This window comes from Lithobates pipiens, unplaced genomic scaffold (genome assembly GCF_037356315.1).
Source record: "Lithobates pipiens isolate NorthernLeopardFrog02 unplaced genomic scaffold, aLitPip1_a1.2 Scaffold_8, whole genome shotgun sequence".
Taxonomy (NCBI): domain Eukaryota; kingdom Metazoa; phylum Chordata; class Amphibia; order Anura; family Ranidae; genus Lithobates; species Lithobates pipiens.
In genome coordinates this window covers 595,458,879-595,477,065 of record NW_027507903.1, presented here as the reverse complement: position 1 = coordinate 595,477,065, position 18,187 = coordinate 595,458,879, and the positions used below count along the sequence as shown (strand labels likewise).

Sequence of the window (18,187 nt, the reverse complement as noted above, 5' to 3'; positions counted from 1 at the left end):
TCTTCTCAAGGGTGTCCTGGCCCTAACCCGCTCTCCCACAGATCTTGTTCAAGGGAAAATAAATCTCTGCATTCAAAAAGTGTCTGGCGCCTATCACTCCATCTTATTTCACCAACCATGCCTTTTAACCCACTCTACAGAGAAGAATGTCAGCTCTCCCTGACTCTGGAGGTCACCATTAGGCCTCCAGAGGTCCGGGAGGTCGCTACATATATATAAATATATAGCATTTTTTTTATTTGTGTTACTATATTTTTTGTGTGAAAGTAGTGCTATCCTTATAACCAGATTTGTACACCTCTTTAACAAATCAACTTCCCCCTTTTAACAGGTGAAGACAACAATAGGGGGACTAGATGAAAAACTCCAGGCCTCCGAGAAAGCCACCATAAATCCATACCAACCACAAAGTGGAAAGGGAAACTATCTGCACTTGACTATCGATACCAATGTGGCAGAGCCGAACAAACAACTTTTCATAAACTTTAATGTATTGACAAGCCCTACTACAGACCAAGACAAAGTTCAGTATTTTACATATCTGGTAAGTTCATATTCTGAGGGATCAGTAAGGGATTTTTTTCCCGTTGGCGCAAATTGAAATTGAACATTCCTTCATTTGTTTTTTTTTTCCTTCCTCTGGATCAACTATGGGTATAAGATTGTGTATATAGAGGTTTTCTATTTATGTATTATTTTTTTATTGGTTGAACTAACTGGCTTTTCAAAATCACCAGGGTTTTATTAGAGTTTGTAAGGTCTTTACAAAATGTTTTCAGCATAAGATTTTTCAGTGCCAAGAAGGACATTTTCTTTAACCATACATATATGGTACTGTCACATGACCACTGAGATAGGAAAATTGGCAAATTCTTTCTCCTGCCTGCCAAATACATTTTATTTTTTTCTGGACTGGACCACAGTGGTCGCTTTAAGGCTCATGCTCTTCCTTATTGCCTATACACAAAGGGATGGGGATGCTCATGACCTCATCGACCTCATATGGCCACATGACCATAATATACCAGTGTCATTGACCTGATATGACCAAGCAGCCAATGAGGTCAATGATGTCCCGGGAATCCTCACCCTTTGTAGAATCAGCTGTGGGGCATGGAGTCCCCCACTAGCATTTCATTGCACCAAGAATGAAAGCTGACTTTAGACCTGAACATGAGAATTTCCTACCCAACACCTGAAGTTACAAAGGTGCAGAGATGCTTGTGACATCATTGATTTAACATTGTCACATGGCCATATTAGGTCAATGACCCTAACATGAAATGGCCATGTGGCCATATCAGGTCGATGTCAAAACCATCCCTGACCCTTTGTTAATTTAACTGTAAAGCGGGTAATGCCCTACTTAAATGTTGTTGGGACCAAGAATGACAGCTGGATTCAGTGTTCGGAATGGAACACTGGAATTACCCACCCTTCAGCAGATGTTACAAAGGAGTGTGGATGCTGGTGACATCATTTATCTAATGTGGTCATATTATTTCATTGTCATTGACTTAATATAGCCACATGGCTATTAGATCAAAGATGTTGCAAGTATTTTTGAAGCTTTTTAATATCAGCTGTGTGGTGGAGAATCCCCTGCCTGTATCTTCTTGGACCAAAAATGAAAGCTGGCTTCAGGGTCTCTTTCTGATCAGCAATGGACTTCTTTCTATGCCATATCAACCTGCTTTCAGCTGTTTTGGAATTTCTGTAGATTTGTTTGACAAGAGAATCAGTTCTGGTATGAATAAAAGCTCATCAATGTGTGTCCTATATTGAGAAGTGTCAAGATTTTATTTATGTAGACTACTGAAAGGTCCAACTTAAAATGTAATTCCACTAATGACTACTGTTTTTTTCCCAGATCCTCAGCAAAGGCAGAATAATAACTGTGGGCAAGCAGAAGCGAGATAAAGGCCAAGGCCTTGTCTCTATGTCACTCATTGTGACAAAGGACTTAATCCCATCATTTCGTATTGTGGCATACTATACCATTGAAAAAGAGCTTGTGTCGGATTCCCTCTGGGTGGATGTGGTTGATGAATGCATGGGAACGGTAAGGGGGCCAATTTGGATGGAAGAAAAACATTTTGAATAGCAGAAAACACACCTATGAATTGTGCAAAATTTTTAAAAAGTCAAGCCACTTTTTTTTAAATAATTTACAAATCAGGAAAAATTTGTAAATGTGCTTTGACAGTGCCAACTGTAGGTGAGGGTAATTATTCACTTGAGGAGACCTGTTCCAGTGGCAGCTATATAAGAGCGTACTTCCCTTCAATTTGTAAGGATTTCATCACAATTTGTGATACATTACCAGGACAGAAAGTGAAAAAATCAACTCAATTCCTGCCTTGTCCCTGGGGCAGGAGATGAAAGGAAAGTGTTGGCTGTACTTTCGCTGCCAGAACAGTTCTTTTTTGCACACGTTAAAAACATTTAAGGCTTGAAGATTACTTAAAACTCCTAAAACATGATATACTTTTTGAAATCAGACACCCTGAAGAATAAAATTATCGTAGTTTCAATTTTTTTATGTCATGCAATAATAGCACCATGGTTTATCAAGTGCAAGATTTTAGTAAAAAAAGACACTAAAGTTGATTTTAAGGCACACAAAAACAATATATTACCAATTTTTGGGGTAAAATATAAAAGTTGAAGTTACGTTGAGTATATAGACATTCAACATGTCGAGCCTTAAAATTGTGTGTGCCAGGAAACTTCGGGACCCGAAATCTTTACCATAGGTGATGCTTTAAAGGCCCCCACAGGTCAGAGTCAACAATGAATAATGGCCCTAGAATTATTACTATCACTCCAGTGGTAATACTATATGTATACTGTATTTATCAAGTGTTGGCACGTGGGAACAGCTTGCTGTGAATTTTTCTGATCACTTTTGCCAAGTGTTAGCATAGTTGTGTTGCTTTCATGTGTGAGTTAGTGCCCCTCATAGCAAGAGGCCGTATTTCTACAGGCCCCACTTCAGAAGGATAACATCCTTTTACTTACCAGTGACACCTGTCCTGGAATTGACTACAGAGACATTTCGAGAGATACCACATTGAGCATGGATTCTCTTCACCAGCTCTTTTACACCTTACATGATACACTCTTCTTTGTACTCTCCTACTCTCTTTAGGCATGGAGGGAAGCTGCTGTATACTCATAGCTCCCAAAAGTCCCCGATTTTGAGGGACTGTCCCTGATTTGGAACAAAGTCCCTCTGTCTCTCCTCATTTGTCCCTCATTTTGGTCTGATCTTTTTAGTTTTATACAAAATGCACTATTTATCTTTCAAAAAGTGTTTCCTGGTGCTAAAACTTTCATCCAGTTTTTACATGGTTACATTTGCACATTTCAAAAGCCATAATAAAGGAATAAGAAAAGGAAAAAACAGGCTGCACTTATTAATCAAAACACAAAAGATAATTGAATGAAGAAATCTGTGAGGAACCCATAATAAATCCAAAAAGACAAATATCATTGCTAATAATACAATTGATAGTAGTAAATAATTAAGGTGACAATATATATGTGAAAAAAAGGAAATAGTCCCAAATATATCATCCCAAGAAAAGGAATAAATCCATGGAAATAAATACGATGATTACTCAGTGAAGTGAATAAAACTCAGATAGCACCCTATGATGTGATCCACCACCGCATAAAATACATGCTTACCAGAAGGCAAGCTTATACAGGCTTGCAAATAATTGGACATCCAGTAGGCAATGCAGTCACAGCTCGTCCTCACAGTGATGAACCAAAAGACAGGCAAGATAGCTCGGTCCGATAGACACACAAAGCGATCAGACAGTAGGACCCAAAAAAGATGAAGACAAGGCTCTCCATAGTGTAAATCAGTATGGCCAATTTAATAAAAGTAAAAAATGCACTTACATCAATAGTAGATAAATAATGTCACAAGTAAAACAATGGCCGGCCGGCTTGCAATCACCCGTTCAAACTCAGCGGTACACAGCAATGACATCAGCATGTCAACCAGACATACGTTTCGTCTCAAGAGTCTTCAAGACAAGTTTGAGCCAACACACTTCGGACAGAATTCCACGATTTTGTTGTCGGAAAGTCCTATCGCGTGGATGCATTAGAGTTATCTGGAATATGTAATACGAGGGCCACAGTTAAAAACCTGCAAAACTCAAGGTGCATGATCTATTTTGCCATGTTTAGAATGTGTAGGACAGGCCATTGAAATGAATGGACTGCTCTATGCTTGTAGCGTGGTATATTGTGAATGGGACCTCTGTTTATAAAGTGTGTGCTCAGTTTACTACGATATGCTGTATAATAATAAGGGTGACAGCAAAGTCTGCCAAAACAAACTTGGTTACATCTCTCAAGTAAATTGTATTTTTTTTCTTTCTTTTTTTCTATTCTGGAACCCAACACTAGCTGGAGGTAGACAGCGACAAGAAGATCGCAGAACCGTCAAATCCTATAACCTTGACACTGAAAGCAGATCCCGATTCTCACGTTGGATTAGTGGCAGTAGATAAAGCGGTCTTTGTATTAAACAAGAAATATAAGATAACCCAGAGTAAGGTAAGAACTATAGCGTGTAGCATTGTTCAATGCATAAGTATTTCAAGGAATTTTAATTTTCTTTATCTATTGTTACTAAATAGAACATATAGTGATTTTGTATAAACGTTTTTATTTATTATAAATCGGAATAATAAAAAAAAAAAAAATGAAATGTAAATGTGTAATAAACTGGAATGATGTACAGTGCCTTGAAAGAGTATTAATACCCCTTGAAATTTTCCACATTTTGTCATGTTACAACCAAAAATGTAATTGTATTTTATTGGGATTTTATGTGATAGACCAACACAAAGTGGCACATGTGAAAAATGTGCCGTGCTTTTGTATTCAGCTCCCTTTACTCTGATATCCCTACCTACAATCTAGTGAAACCAATTGCATTGAGAAGGCACCTAAATAATAAATAGAGTACACCTGTGTGTAATTTAATCTCAGTATAAATACAGTTGTTCTGTGAAGCCCTCAGAGGTTTGTTAGAGAACCTTAGTGAACAAAAAGCATCATAAAGGCCAAGGAACACACCAGACAGGTCAGGGATTAAGTTGTGGAGAAGTTCAAAGCAGGGTTAGGTTATAAATAAATATGCCAAGCTTTGAACATCTCACGGATAACTGATCAAACCATCACCTGAAAATGGAAAGAGTATGGCAGAACTGCAAACCTATCAAGACATGGCCATTCACCTAAACTGACAGATTGGACAAGGAGACCATTAATGAGAGAAGCAGCCAAGAGGACCATGGTAACTCTGGAGGAGCTGCAAAGATCCAAAACTCAGGTGGGAGAATCTGTCCACAGGACAACTATAAGCTCGTGTACACACGGTCGGAGATTCCGACGGAATGTGTCTGATTGATTGTGTGTGGTCTCCATCGGACTGTTTCCGTCGGAGTATCCAACGGACCAAGTTTTCCAACTTATTGGTAAAATTTTCAGACAAAATGCTCCGATCAGACATACTCCGATCATGTGTAGAGAATTCCGATCGGACAAAGTGCCACGCATGCTCAGATCAAATTCTTACATCAAAGCTATTGGCTACTAGCCTGATGGTAGTCCCGTTGTAACAAAATAACGTCATCACGTTCTGAACGATCGGATTTTCCGACAACTTTGTCCGACTGTGTGTATGCAACAAAATCCGACGTATTTGGTTGTCGAAATCTCCGACCGTGTGTACAAGGGCTTAGTCGTGCTCTCCACAAACCTGGATTTTATGGAAGAGTGGCAAGAGAAAAGCCATTGTTGAAAGAAAGCCATAGGAGGTCCTGTTTGCAAGAAGCCTTGTGAGGGACACAGCAAACATGTGGAAGAAGGTGCTTTGGTCAGATGACACCAAAATTGAACTTTTTGGCCTAAAAGCAAAATGCTATGTGTGGCGTAAAACTAAAACTGCACATCACCCTGAACACACCATCCCCACCGTGAAACATGGTGGTGGCAGCATCATATTCTGGAGATGCTTTTCTTCAGCAGGGACAGGGAAGCTGGTCAGTATTAATGGGAAGATGGGTGTATCCAATACAGGCCAATCTTAGAAGAAAACCTGTTATGCCGCATACACACAAGCGGACTTTTCGACGGACTAGGTCCGACGGTCTTCCCGATGGACTTTCGGCAGAGTTCCGATGGACTTTCTGAATGAACGGACTTGGTCACACACAATCACACCAAAGTCTGACGGATTCTAACGTGATGATGTACGACCGGACTAGAATAAGGAAGTTCATAGCCAGTAGCCGATAGCTGCCCTAGCGTCGTTTTTTGTCCGTCAGACTAGAGTACACACGAGCGGATTTCTCGATAGGAACTGGGTCCGGGTGAGTTCTGGCAAAAAAATTGGAAACATATTCTATTTCTAAAGTCCGTCAGATTTTTTCACAGCAAAGGTCCGATGGAGCCCACACATGATCGAATTGTCCGACAGATTAGTTCCATTGGACCTTTGCTGTCAAAAAGTCAGGTTGTGTGTACGTGGCATAAGAGTCTGCAAAAGACTTGAGACTGGGGTGGTGGTTCACCTTCCAGCAGAACAATGACCCTAAACATACAGTCAGAGCTACAATGGAATGGTTTAGATCAAAGCATATTCATGTGTTAGAATGGCCCAGTCAAGTCCAGACCTCAATCCATGTGATAATCTGTGGCAAGACTTGAAAATTGCTGTTGAGATGCTCTCCATCCAATCTGACAGAGCTTGAGCTATTTTGCAAAGAAGAATGGGCAAAAATGTCACTCTCTAGATGTGCAAAACTGGTAGAGACATCCCCAAAAAGACTTGCAGCTGTAATTGCAGCAAAAGGTGATTCTACAAAGTATTGACTCAGAGGCTGAATACAAATCCATGCCACACTTTTCACATATTTATTTGTAAAAAAATTGAAAACAGTTTATCATTTTCCTTCCACTTCACAATTATGTGCCACTTTGTGTTGGTCTATCACATAAAAGCCCAATAAAATACATTTACGTTTTTTGGTTGTAACATGACAAAATGTGGAAAATGTCAAGGGGTATGAATACTTTTTCAAGGCACTGTATATGGCATTTTGTACCTTAATTGTAAGTAAGCAGGTGGAGCTTTGAGGTCATGTTTTCCTGATTGATCTTACCCAATGTTTACAGAGGTCAATAGCTTAAGCTGAAATTAAGGTACACAAGAAAATGAGTGAGATCAGTGACTTCTCCCTTTCTTTTCTGTCATATGGAGATTAAGTGTTAAGATACTAAATGCTGATATCCAGCAAAAGCAAGTATGACAAGATTTGTGTAGCTGCACAGGAGAGTGAGCCCAAGCCAAGTGCAATTATAATATTTATTAACGTATATGTAAACCCTCACCTTGCAAAACAAATCATTCAGTTTAATATAGAATTAAAAATTATAAATTACTTTTTTTTCCCCTTTTTTATAAGTGATCACTAGTGATGGGCTCAGGCGTGTTTGGATCAAAACAGCCAGAAAGCCATACTGCACATGATAGGCAATGAGGCGTTTCCTGACCGGAAGCTGCACATACACACTCTGCCCATGATTGGTGGTGTGCAGTGCCGACTTCCTGGTGGGTTAGATCTGAATACGTCTGACCCCATTCCTACTGATCACATACCCTGTGTTCTAAGCTTCATACGAGAGCTGGAGGAGGAGAAACGGCAGCACACTGAACTTCCAAGTGAATGGCTGTGCAGTGGGGGCGTGTCAGCGCATGTCTCATAGTTGGAGGAGAAGAGGCTGAGTTCCCAGCACAGCTAGAAAACTGACCACGCTGTGCTCACATGCTTAGTGTGGTCATTTTTTAATAGGACATCTGGGAGACTGACAGGAACACCAGGCATTTCCCATAAAGGAAGCAATACAAAGAGAACAGGATACTTTATACACAAATACATGGTGCAGCAGGCACATATCAGGTACATTAAAGGTTGGGTTTACATATTCTTTTATAGCAAGGCATGGGACAAAACCATCCAACACTACAAACAGTATACAAGCGTTAGCGAAACACACTTGGCAAGTAAAACCTAATGGGAAAAACTACCTAACAAAGTGAATATACTATATACAAAGCAAGGGAAGAGATCAGGTAAGGCTAAGGCAGGCAATAAACGCAAGAAGCATCATGTAAGACAGGTCAGGAAGTGGGTTAAACACAAGGGAAACAGGTGGAGGGATCAGGTCCAAGGCTGCAAGAGTCAGGGTAGCAGGCACGCAAGCACACATCATTGGTTGAAGGGCAGCAGGATCAAAATGTTTGGAGCACATGGGGTAACCTCTAAGGCACTGTGGTAAACCTAGAAGAGGGGCTAAATATCCTTGCAGCCAGCTACTGGGGGACATCCGCTGGTGGACACTGGGACTACTCCCTTCAGATCTGTGTACCACAGTGCCACCAGCAGGTGATCCAGTTCCTGAAATTTGGCAAGAGAGATTGTAAAGTCAAACAGCTTCTGCTGAGTGCTTTCTTTTTTGTGAGTCCCATATCATGTGTATAGGCTTTGCCAAATAATTATTTGTAAGATAACAACAGTGCATCCGGAAAGTATTCACAACACTTTACTTTTTCCACATTTTGTTATGTTATAGCCTTATTCCAAAATGGATTAAATTAATTATTTTCCTCAAAATTCTACAAACTATACCCCATAATGACAGCATGAAATACATTTTTTTTTTTTTTTTATATTTACAAATGTATTGAAAATATAAAACAAAAAGAAATCACTTGTACATAAGTATTCACAGCCTTTGCCATGACACTCAAAATTTAGCTAAAGTGAATAATCTTTCCACTGATGATCCTTGACAGGAGTCTACCTGTAGTAAATTCAGCTGATTGGACATGATTTGGAAAGGCACTTGCCTGTCTATATAAGGTCCTACAGTTAACAGTGCATGTCAGAGCACAAACCAAGCCATGAAGTCCAAGAAATTGTCTGTAGACCTCCAAGACAGGATTGTATCGAGGTACAGATCTGGGGAAGGGTACAGAATTTTTTTTGCAACATTTAAGATCCCAATGAACACAGTGGCCTCCATCATTACCTAGTCAATATCATATCTACAGTGAAGCATGGTGGTGGCCGCATCATGCTGTGGGGATGTTTTTCAGTGGCAGGAACTGGGAGTCTAGTCGGGATTGAGGGAAAGATGAATGCAGCAATGTATAGAGACATCCTTGATGAAAACCTGCTCCAGAGGACTTTGGACCTCAGACTGGGGGTGAAGGTTTATCTTCCAACGGAACAATGACCCTAAGCACACAGCCAAGATAACAAAGGGGTGGCTATGGGACAACTCTGTGAATGTCCTCGAGTGGCCCAGCCAGAGCCCAGACCTGAACCCAATTGAACATCTCTGGAGAGATCTGAAAATGGCTGTGCCCTGTCGCTCCCCGTCCAACCTAATGGAGCTTAAGAGGGCCTGCAAAGAAGAATGGGAGAAACTGCCCAAAAATATATGTGCCAAGTTTGTAGCATCATACTCAAAAAGACTTGAGGCTGTAATTGGTTCCAAAGGTGCTTCAGCAATGTATTGAGCAAAGGCTGTGAATACTTATGTACATGTGATTTTTATGTTTATTTTTAATACATTTGCAAAGATTTCAAATAAACTTCTTTCATGTTGTCATTATGGGGCATTGTTTTTAGAATTTGGAGGAAAATAATTAATTTAATCCATTTTGGAATAAAGCTGTAACATAAAAAATGTGGAAAAGTGAAATGCTGTGAATACTTTCCAGATGCACTGTATACAGTGGTGTGAAAAAGTGTTTTCCCCCTTCCTCATTTCCTGTTCCTTTGCATGTTTGTCACACTTAAGTGTTTCGGAACATCAAACCAATTTAAACAATAGTCAAGGACAACACAAGTAAACACAAAATGCAATTTGTAAATGAAGGTGTTTATTATTAAAGGTGAAAAAAAATCCAAACCATCATGGCCCTGTGTGAAAAAGTGATTGCCCCCTAAACCTAATAACTGGTTGGGCCACCCTTAGCAGCAACAACTGCAACCAAGCGTTTGCGATAACGTGCAATGAGGCTTTTACAGCGTCCTGGAGGAATTTTGGCCCACTCATCTTTGCAGAATTGTCCTAATTCAGTTACATTAGAGGGTTTTCGAGCATGAACGGCCTTTTTAAGGTCATACCACAACATCTCAATAGGATTCAGGTCAGGACTTTGGCTAGGCCACTCCAAAGTCTTCATTTTGTTTTTCTTCAGCCATTCGGTGGTGGACTTGCTGGTGTGTTTAGGATCATTGTCCTGCTGCAGAACCCAAGTTCGTTTCAGCTTGAGTACACGAACAGATGGTCGGACATTCTCCTTCAGGATCTCTTGGTAGACAGCAGAATTCATAGTTCCTTTTATCACGGCAAGTCTTCCAGGTCCTGAAGCAGCAAAACAGCCCCAGACCATCACACTACCACCACCATATTTTACTGTTGGTATAATGTTCTTTTTATGAAATGCAGTGTTCCTTCTACGCCAGATATACTTGGACACACACCTTCCAAAGAGTTCCACTTTTGTCTCATCGGTCCACAGAATGTTGTCCCAAAAGACTTGGGGATCATCAAGATGTGTTGTGGAGAAATTGAGACGAGCTTTGATGTTCTTTTTGCTCAGCAGTGGTTTTCTCCTTGGAACTCTGCCATGCAGGCCATTTTTGCCCAGTCTTTTCCTGATGGTGGAGGCATGAACGCTGACCTTAACTGAGGCAAGTGAGGCCTGCAGTTCCTTGGACGTTGTTGTGGGGTCTTTTGTGACCTCTTGGATGAGTCGTCGCTGCGCCCTTGGGGTAATTTTGGGCGGCCGGCCACTCCTGGGAAGGTTCACCACTGTTCCATGTCTTCGCCATTTGTGGATAATGGCTCTCACTGTGGTTCGCTGGATTCCCAAAGCTTTGGAAATGGCTTTATAACCCTTTCCAGACTGATAGATCTCAATTACTTTCTTTCTCAATTGTTCCTGAATTTCTTTGGGTCTCGGCATGATGTGTAGCTTTTAAGGATCTTCTGGTGGACCTTACTGTGTCAAGCAGCTCCTATTTAAGTGATGCCTTGATTGTGAACAGGTGTGGCAATAATCAGGCCTGGGAGTGGCTAGAGAAATTGAACTCAGGTGTGGACAACCACAGTTATAGTATGTGTTAACAAGGGGGGCAATCACTTTTTCACACAGGGCCATGATGGTTTGGATTTTTTTTCACCTTTAATAATAAACACCTTCATTTACAAATTGCATTTTGTGTTTACTTGTGTTGTCCTTGACTATTGTTTAAATTGGTTTGATGTTCCAAAACACTTAAGTGTGACAAACATGCAAAGGAACAGGAAATGAGGAAGGGGGCAAACACTTTTTCACACCACTGTATACATCTGTTCAAAAACACATAAACTAAAAGTTAAAATAAAACTTAACAAAAACCATGATAGTTTACCTTTAAGCTTGTAAGGACAGTACTCCTACCAATGTTCTGAGATGAGAACACTTGGCACCTAATGCAGTGCTCCTCTTTATTGATTTACATACCAGTCTCTAAAAGACTATGGTTATAGTTATTATGAGTATGGTTTGAAGGCAATGTTGAGTGGGGAATTCTGAGTTTGTCCAGCTGGAAACAAGAGGACTAATTTGTAAAACTCTCTGGATTGCTATGTTCTCATCAGGGACCCGGAATATCAGAGGTTCTAAAGCCGCGTACACACGGGCGGACTGTCTGTCCAACTTAGTCCGCCGAAACACATTTCAGCGGACAGTCCGCTCGTGTGTGGGCTTCAGCTGACTTTTTCAGCGTACAGTCTGGCGGACTAAGTCTTTTGGAATTTCCGTAATATTGTCCGTCCAACTTTGGTTTCAGCGGACAGTCCGCTCGTGAGTAGGCTAGTTGGACGGACTAAGTATGGCGCATGCTCAGAAAGGATTTACACGGCGAAAGGTTGCATTGCTGTGTATTGGACTTCCGATTTCTAGTCCCGTCGTACGTGCTGTACACGTCATCGCGCAAGCTTTCAACGGACTGTTTGTTCATCGTGTGTGGTCAAGTCCGTTCATTCGAAAGTAGGACGGACTGTCCGTCGGATTGTCTGACGGACTTAGTTGGCCAGACAGTCCGCCCGTGTGTACGCGGCTTAAGAGTTTTGGGTGGGAAGAATCTCCAAACATTCTCCTTGGGACCCCTGAAGCAAATGGGAAACCCCCAAACCCTGGTGTGGGACTGGTCCAGTGGAATGTGAGCTATTCTCATTTTCCATTGCGCCACAAACTATTTTGTTTTCTGGATTGTTTTCAAGTTCAACAAAGACTGTCATGTATACAATGGAGGGCAGTGATCCTGAGCTCCTGTATCACAAGGGTTAGAACTTATGGAAATGCGCTTTGTGAATGTGAATGTGAAATCTATATTTCTCTATCTCTCAGGTATGGGACATTGTGGAGAAGTCTGACATTGGCTGCACTCCAGGTAGTGGTGCTAATAACATGGATGTATTTTATGATGCTGGACTTGCTGTAGAGTCAAATTTTGGAATGGTCACAAAACAGAGATCTGGTATGTACAAGGAATTGCTTTAATTCTTCACCTTTTAATACCTTAACCCCATGGCACCACAGCCTTTGGTCACTTTAATACATTTATGCTATTCAGTTTTTTTGTTTTGTTTTTTCAATATCATTGCAAAACCTCATTATTGGCTTGCTTAAAGAAACCCGTTTTTTAGTTGGCTATTGGTAATCTTTTCACAGTGGAATTCAGTCACACCTGAAATATAAAGTACAGACGCAATCCATTTCAATAAGCATACAGTAAACACCTGTAGAGATCAAACCCAGCATCTTATAGGATGTTCTGAGGCTCCTTGTCAAAGAAGCTTATGTACTGCCAGGCTACGTCTTACTTTTATTTTTTCCAACAAGAAAGCCCAGCATTACTTGCTGACCATCACACCTCTATACAAGCTTGTTTGACATCCCATTCTAATGTTAATTTGCCCACTCCCTCCATATAAACTCTATATTAGCCTTCATTATTCTGGGAAGGCTTTCCACAATATTTTGGAGTGTTTCTGTGGGAATATGTGCTCATTCACCCAACAGAGCATTCTTGAGGTCAGACTGATGTTGGAAAAGTAGAGCTAGCCCACAAATTGTGTTCTAATTTACCACAAAAAGTGTTCAGTAGAGTTTAGGTTAGGGATGGATGCAGGCCACTCGAGTTCCTCCAAACCACACTCATCCTTTCATGCTTTTTTTTTACCTAGCTTTGGGTACAGGGGCAGAGTCATTCTGGAACACAAAACGACCTTCACCAAACTGTTACCACAAGGTTGGACATGCACAATCATCCAAAATATCATTGTATGTTGCAGCATTACCAGTACCTTTCAATGGAAACATCTCAACTCAATAATTTGATTAGGTGTCCACGTACATTTAGTCAAACAGTGTATTTTGTAACTGTTTCTTTATTATTGAATATAATGCACTTATGTATTTTAAACAAAAAGAAGGGAAGAAGCTTAATACTGAGAACTTTGCTGTTTTTCTTACAAGAGTCAGTAGTGAACCAGGACTTTTTTTCTCAGAGAAAAGGTGCAGAAACTGAACCTTCAAGGTTGCATGGTGCATTATTATGAGTTTAGGAGTATGCTATATACAAAGTGCAGGGTTGACGAGTGCACTGTGAACAGAGTGTAGGCTTGAAGAGTATGCTACATGCAGAGTGCGGGGTTGAAGAGTGCAATGTGTACACAGTACAGGGTTGAGACGTGTGCTGTATACAGAGTGCAGGGTTGAGGAGCGCGCTGTGTACAAAGTGCAGGGTTGAGGAGTGTGCTACATACAGAGTGCAGAGTTAAGAAGTTTGCTGAGTGCAGGGTTGAAGAGAGCATTGTGTGCAGGGTGCAAAGTTGAAGGGTATGGTACATACAGAGTTCAGGGTTTAGGAGTGTGCTGTGTACAGAGTGCAGGGATGAGGAGTGCATTACTCTTCCCCCTCTTATCAACAAAATATGGTTTACCCCCAAACTCTCACCAACCCTTACATTCCCACCTCCCCTCTAATAACCCCCCTAGATTCCTGTACAGAACTTTTCTCACTCCCCAAAACCTCTCCGACCACCTAGAAAGTATCAGAGAGACTGGTTGCTGCAGAAGAGCAACTTATGTAGCAGTACCCCCGTAGAGGCTGCTGAGTTATGTGGCCCACCTGTCACCCTGCCCAGCCCAGCATTCACTTCCAGACACTCCAAGTCAATGAACAAGTCCATTACCTTTGTTTTTGTATTTTATTGAGGGATTTGAACTTGGATGGGGTTAAGGAATTCATGGAATGCCCTGAAAAGATTCTTGCATATTTTGGGACAAAGTACTGTACACTCCTCCTGCACAACTCTTGCTGCAGACTATTCCACCTTCTTATTGCAGTACAACTCTTGAGACACAGCTAGCACATGGTTAGGCCTGACATTGGCTGCAGCCAGGCCTCAGTAGAATGGCTTATTACAGGCAGGGACCGTGGGCCCCTATGGTGTAGCAAAAAAAAGTTCTGGTGCTAGCTGCCCTCCTAGGTGGACTACTGATCCCGGTCAGTCCTCTTCAGACCCAGGCAGCCCTCCTGGCTGCAGATGCCTACTTTCACCATCCATAACACCACAGTCCTTACTGGTTCTACATCCATTTTAGATTGCATCGTCCCAATCTTCTCCGGCATGCCTCCCCAGTGTTCCTGTCTGTTGTCTACTCACCAACACCTGGTAGATCTCTCCAGGAGTCTTGCCCAGAAGTATTCCCTGCTGTCCTTTCCTACACCTGTTAAGGACACCCCTTGGGTTGTGTGGGGTTCCTGTTCTGCTCAGAGCCCTTGGCCCAAGGTCACACCCCCAGACTGGGGAGCTTCCTCAAAGGCCCAGACAGCCTAATACTCCATCTCCAGTTCTTCCAACTGACAAAAATAAAAAACCCAGCAGTGATTCAATGGCAACAAAAGAAAGCACTGAAAAAAGACATTTGAATTGTCATGCAAAGTGCGAAAGCTGAACATCGGCCTGGGCAGGAAGGGGGTAAAAGTGCCCGGTATTGAAGTGGTTAAACGGATATAATAAAACACTTTTAATGGTATATTTAACAGAACAAAGCATGTCTGATGAGCAACTTATTGTTAAGGTTTAGATACACATTTTAACTTTGTTGTTAAAACTGATGTAATATGTTCATTTGCACAGATCCATCATGTGATGCCGGCAAAAATCGCAAGCGTAGGTCATCTGCAGCACTGATTGAAATGAAGAACCAAAAAGGTGAGCAGAGAAATTACATACAGTAATGGGTGACACAGTTTATTTAAAATGCATAATTTAAATGAATTTAAATTACATATATGCTCTTACCGTATCTGTAATTTGACCAGCCATGGCAATGATACATTATTGCAGGCCAGTACGGTCACCCTGATATTTCCTGGGATAGCATTGTTGCCGTATAGGACAGCTACCTGGATTGAACTGATAATGCTGATTCACTTTGAGTCCTATGAGCCAAATTCATATGAAATTTTTAATGGACAATCATGATTAGGGATGAGCCGAACACCCCCCGGTTCGGATCGCACCAGAACTTTCGAACGGACCCCAAATTCGAACGAACTTTAGAACCCTATTGAAGTCTATGGGACTCAAACGTTCAAAATTAAAAGTGCTAATTTTAATGGCTAATATGCAAGATACTGTCCTAAAAAGGGTTTGGGGACCTGGCTCCTGAACCAGGGGACATGGGTCAATGCCTAAAATGTTTTTAAAAATGGCCGTTTTATCGGGAACACTGATTTTAATGACCCCAGGCCCTATATACTCAGAACAGCAGTATACAGGCAGTGCAAACAAGACAGGGACTGTGTAGGTTTGTTGTGTTAAGTTGAATCTGTTTGTAATTTTCAACTGGTACATTTTTAAAGTGTAGCTCCAGTCAAAAAAACTATTTTTAAGCTTTTTGGAAAACATAGGGAAGGGTTATCACCCCTGTATAATTTGTTTTGTCGTACATCTTTTTTCATCTCACTTGCTGTTGTCTCCTTCCGTTTGAAAGTAGCAGATGTTTGTAAGTTGGATGTTTGAAAGTAGGGGCCTGCCCTATATGCTCTGCAGAAATGGCGGAACAAGGTGTTGGTTTTGCCACAACATTGTAAGCCCTCAAAGTGACTCTTGGTGGGCGCTGGAGCGCCCTGCTGTGAACGATTATATCAAGAATTGTAATTACATGCCATTGTTGAACAGTGGTAGAAAAATTGACCTTTGGTGGTTGTGGTGCTGGTGCCACAACACTATAAGTCCTCACAGTTACTCTGGGTGGGCACAGGAACGGGCCCTCCTGTGAAATATTATATCAAGAATTGTAATTACATGTCCCTGTTAAACAGGGGCAGAAAAATTGGGCCTTAGGCACTGGTACTGGTGCCACCACACTGCAACCTCTCCCATATACTCTAGTTTTATTGCAGGAATTAGCCCTGCTGCAAAGCATTGCATCAAAAATTGTAATTAAACGCCCCTGTTAAACAGGGGCAGAAAAATTGGGCCTTAGGCACTGGTGCTGGTGCCACCACACTGCAACCTCTCCCATATACTCTAGTTTTATTGCAGGAATTAGCCCTGCTGCAAAGCATTGCATCAAAAATTGTAATTAAACGCCCCTGTTAAACAGGGGCAGAAAAATTGGGCCTTAGGCACTGGTGCTGGTGCCACCACACTGCAACCTCTCCCATATACTCTAGTTTTATTGCAGGAATTAGCCCTGCTGCAAAGCATTGCATCAAAAATTGTAATTAAACGCCCCTGTTAAACGGGTAGAAAAATTGGGCCTTAGGCACTGGTGCTGGTGCCACGACACTGCAACCTCTCCCATATACTCTAGTTTTATTGCAGGAATTAGCCCTGCTGCAAAGCATTGCATCAAAAATTGTAATTAAACGCCCCTGTTAAACAGGGGCAGAAAAATTGGGCTGATGGCATCACCCAGAACCAGAAATGTTCTTCCAACATATCAGTGGAGGAGGAAGAGGATAGACAATCAACATAACAGGACAGTCACTCAGCATCAGCATAGGCAGTCTTGAAGGGATGTGATATTTCAAAAAAAATTATTTGGTTACATCAGCTTCAGGTGCTTGGTAGCTGTGGGTGATCCAAGACTGATTCATCTTGATGAAGGTGGACAGGCACACCCTGTGATTGGTAACAAAGCCACCAGCAGCACTGAAGGTGCGTTCCGAAAGCACGCTGGATGCAGGACAGGCCAGTAGCTCAATTGCATACTGTGCAAGCTCTGGCCAGTGATCCATCCTCAAGACCCAGTAAGCCAGAGGATTTTCGGTGGGAAAGGTGTCCAAGTCTGACCTTGCCCCTAGGTATTCCTGCACCATGTAAATCAGACGCTGGCGATGGTTGCTGGAACCGATCATACCTTGGGGCTGCGGACTAAAAAATTGTCTGAAAGCATCAGCCAGACGGCCACCTTCTCCACCGCTCTTTCTGACCGATGCCTCAGCAACACGTTGTCCAGGACCAGGAGTTTGTAACCTCCCAGTCTCTGGGAACGCGTTGCACAGACCTTTCTGCAAGGCCTCCCGGAGATGTCTCATCCTCTGCTCCCTCTGCGATGGCAAGATAAGGTCAGCAACCTTACCCTTGTACTGTGGATCAAGGAGAGTGGCCAGCCAGTAATGGTCCCTCTCCTTGATCCGAAGAATACAAGGATCCTTCCGCAGGCTTTGCAGGATCAGGGAGGCCATGCAGCGTAGGTTAGCTGAGGCATTCGGTCCGGAGTCCTCTGGGTCACTAAGGGCAACATGATCCGCAGCTACCTCCTCCCAGCCACGTACAAGTCCACGTGTTTCTTGGGACTGTAAATCATCCCTACAAGACTGCTGCTGCTGATGCTGAGTGCCAGCCTCCACCTCCATGCTGACACAATCATCCTCCTCCTCCTCTTCCTCCTCCTCATCCTCTTCCTGTGTGATGGGTGGCACAGCAGGAACACTGTCTGGATAAAGGGGGCCTTGAGAGGCAAGGAAGTCCTCCTCTTCCTGCCTCTGTTCTGCCTCAAGTGCCCTGT

General features: G+C 42.1%; 1 protein-coding gene across 1 annotated transcript in view; it reads left to right on the top strand.

Moving 5' to 3' along the window:
• Window positions 1-18,187, top strand: part of LOC143961250 (complement C3-like) — a 351,241-nt gene that overhangs the window by 118,666 nt on the left and 214,388 nt on the right. Inside the window, exons 12-16 of the mRNA XM_077470486.1 lie at window positions 332-544; window positions 1,871-2,062; window positions 4,429-4,578; window positions 12,503-12,632; window positions 15,304-15,378. Coding sequence (XP_077326612.1) covers window positions 332-544; window positions 1,871-2,062; window positions 4,429-4,578; window positions 12,503-12,632; window positions 15,304-15,378 — 760 coding nt within the window. The remainder of the gene's footprint in view (window positions 1-331; window positions 545-1,870; window positions 2,063-4,428; window positions 4,579-12,502; window positions 12,633-15,303; window positions 15,379-18,187) is intronic.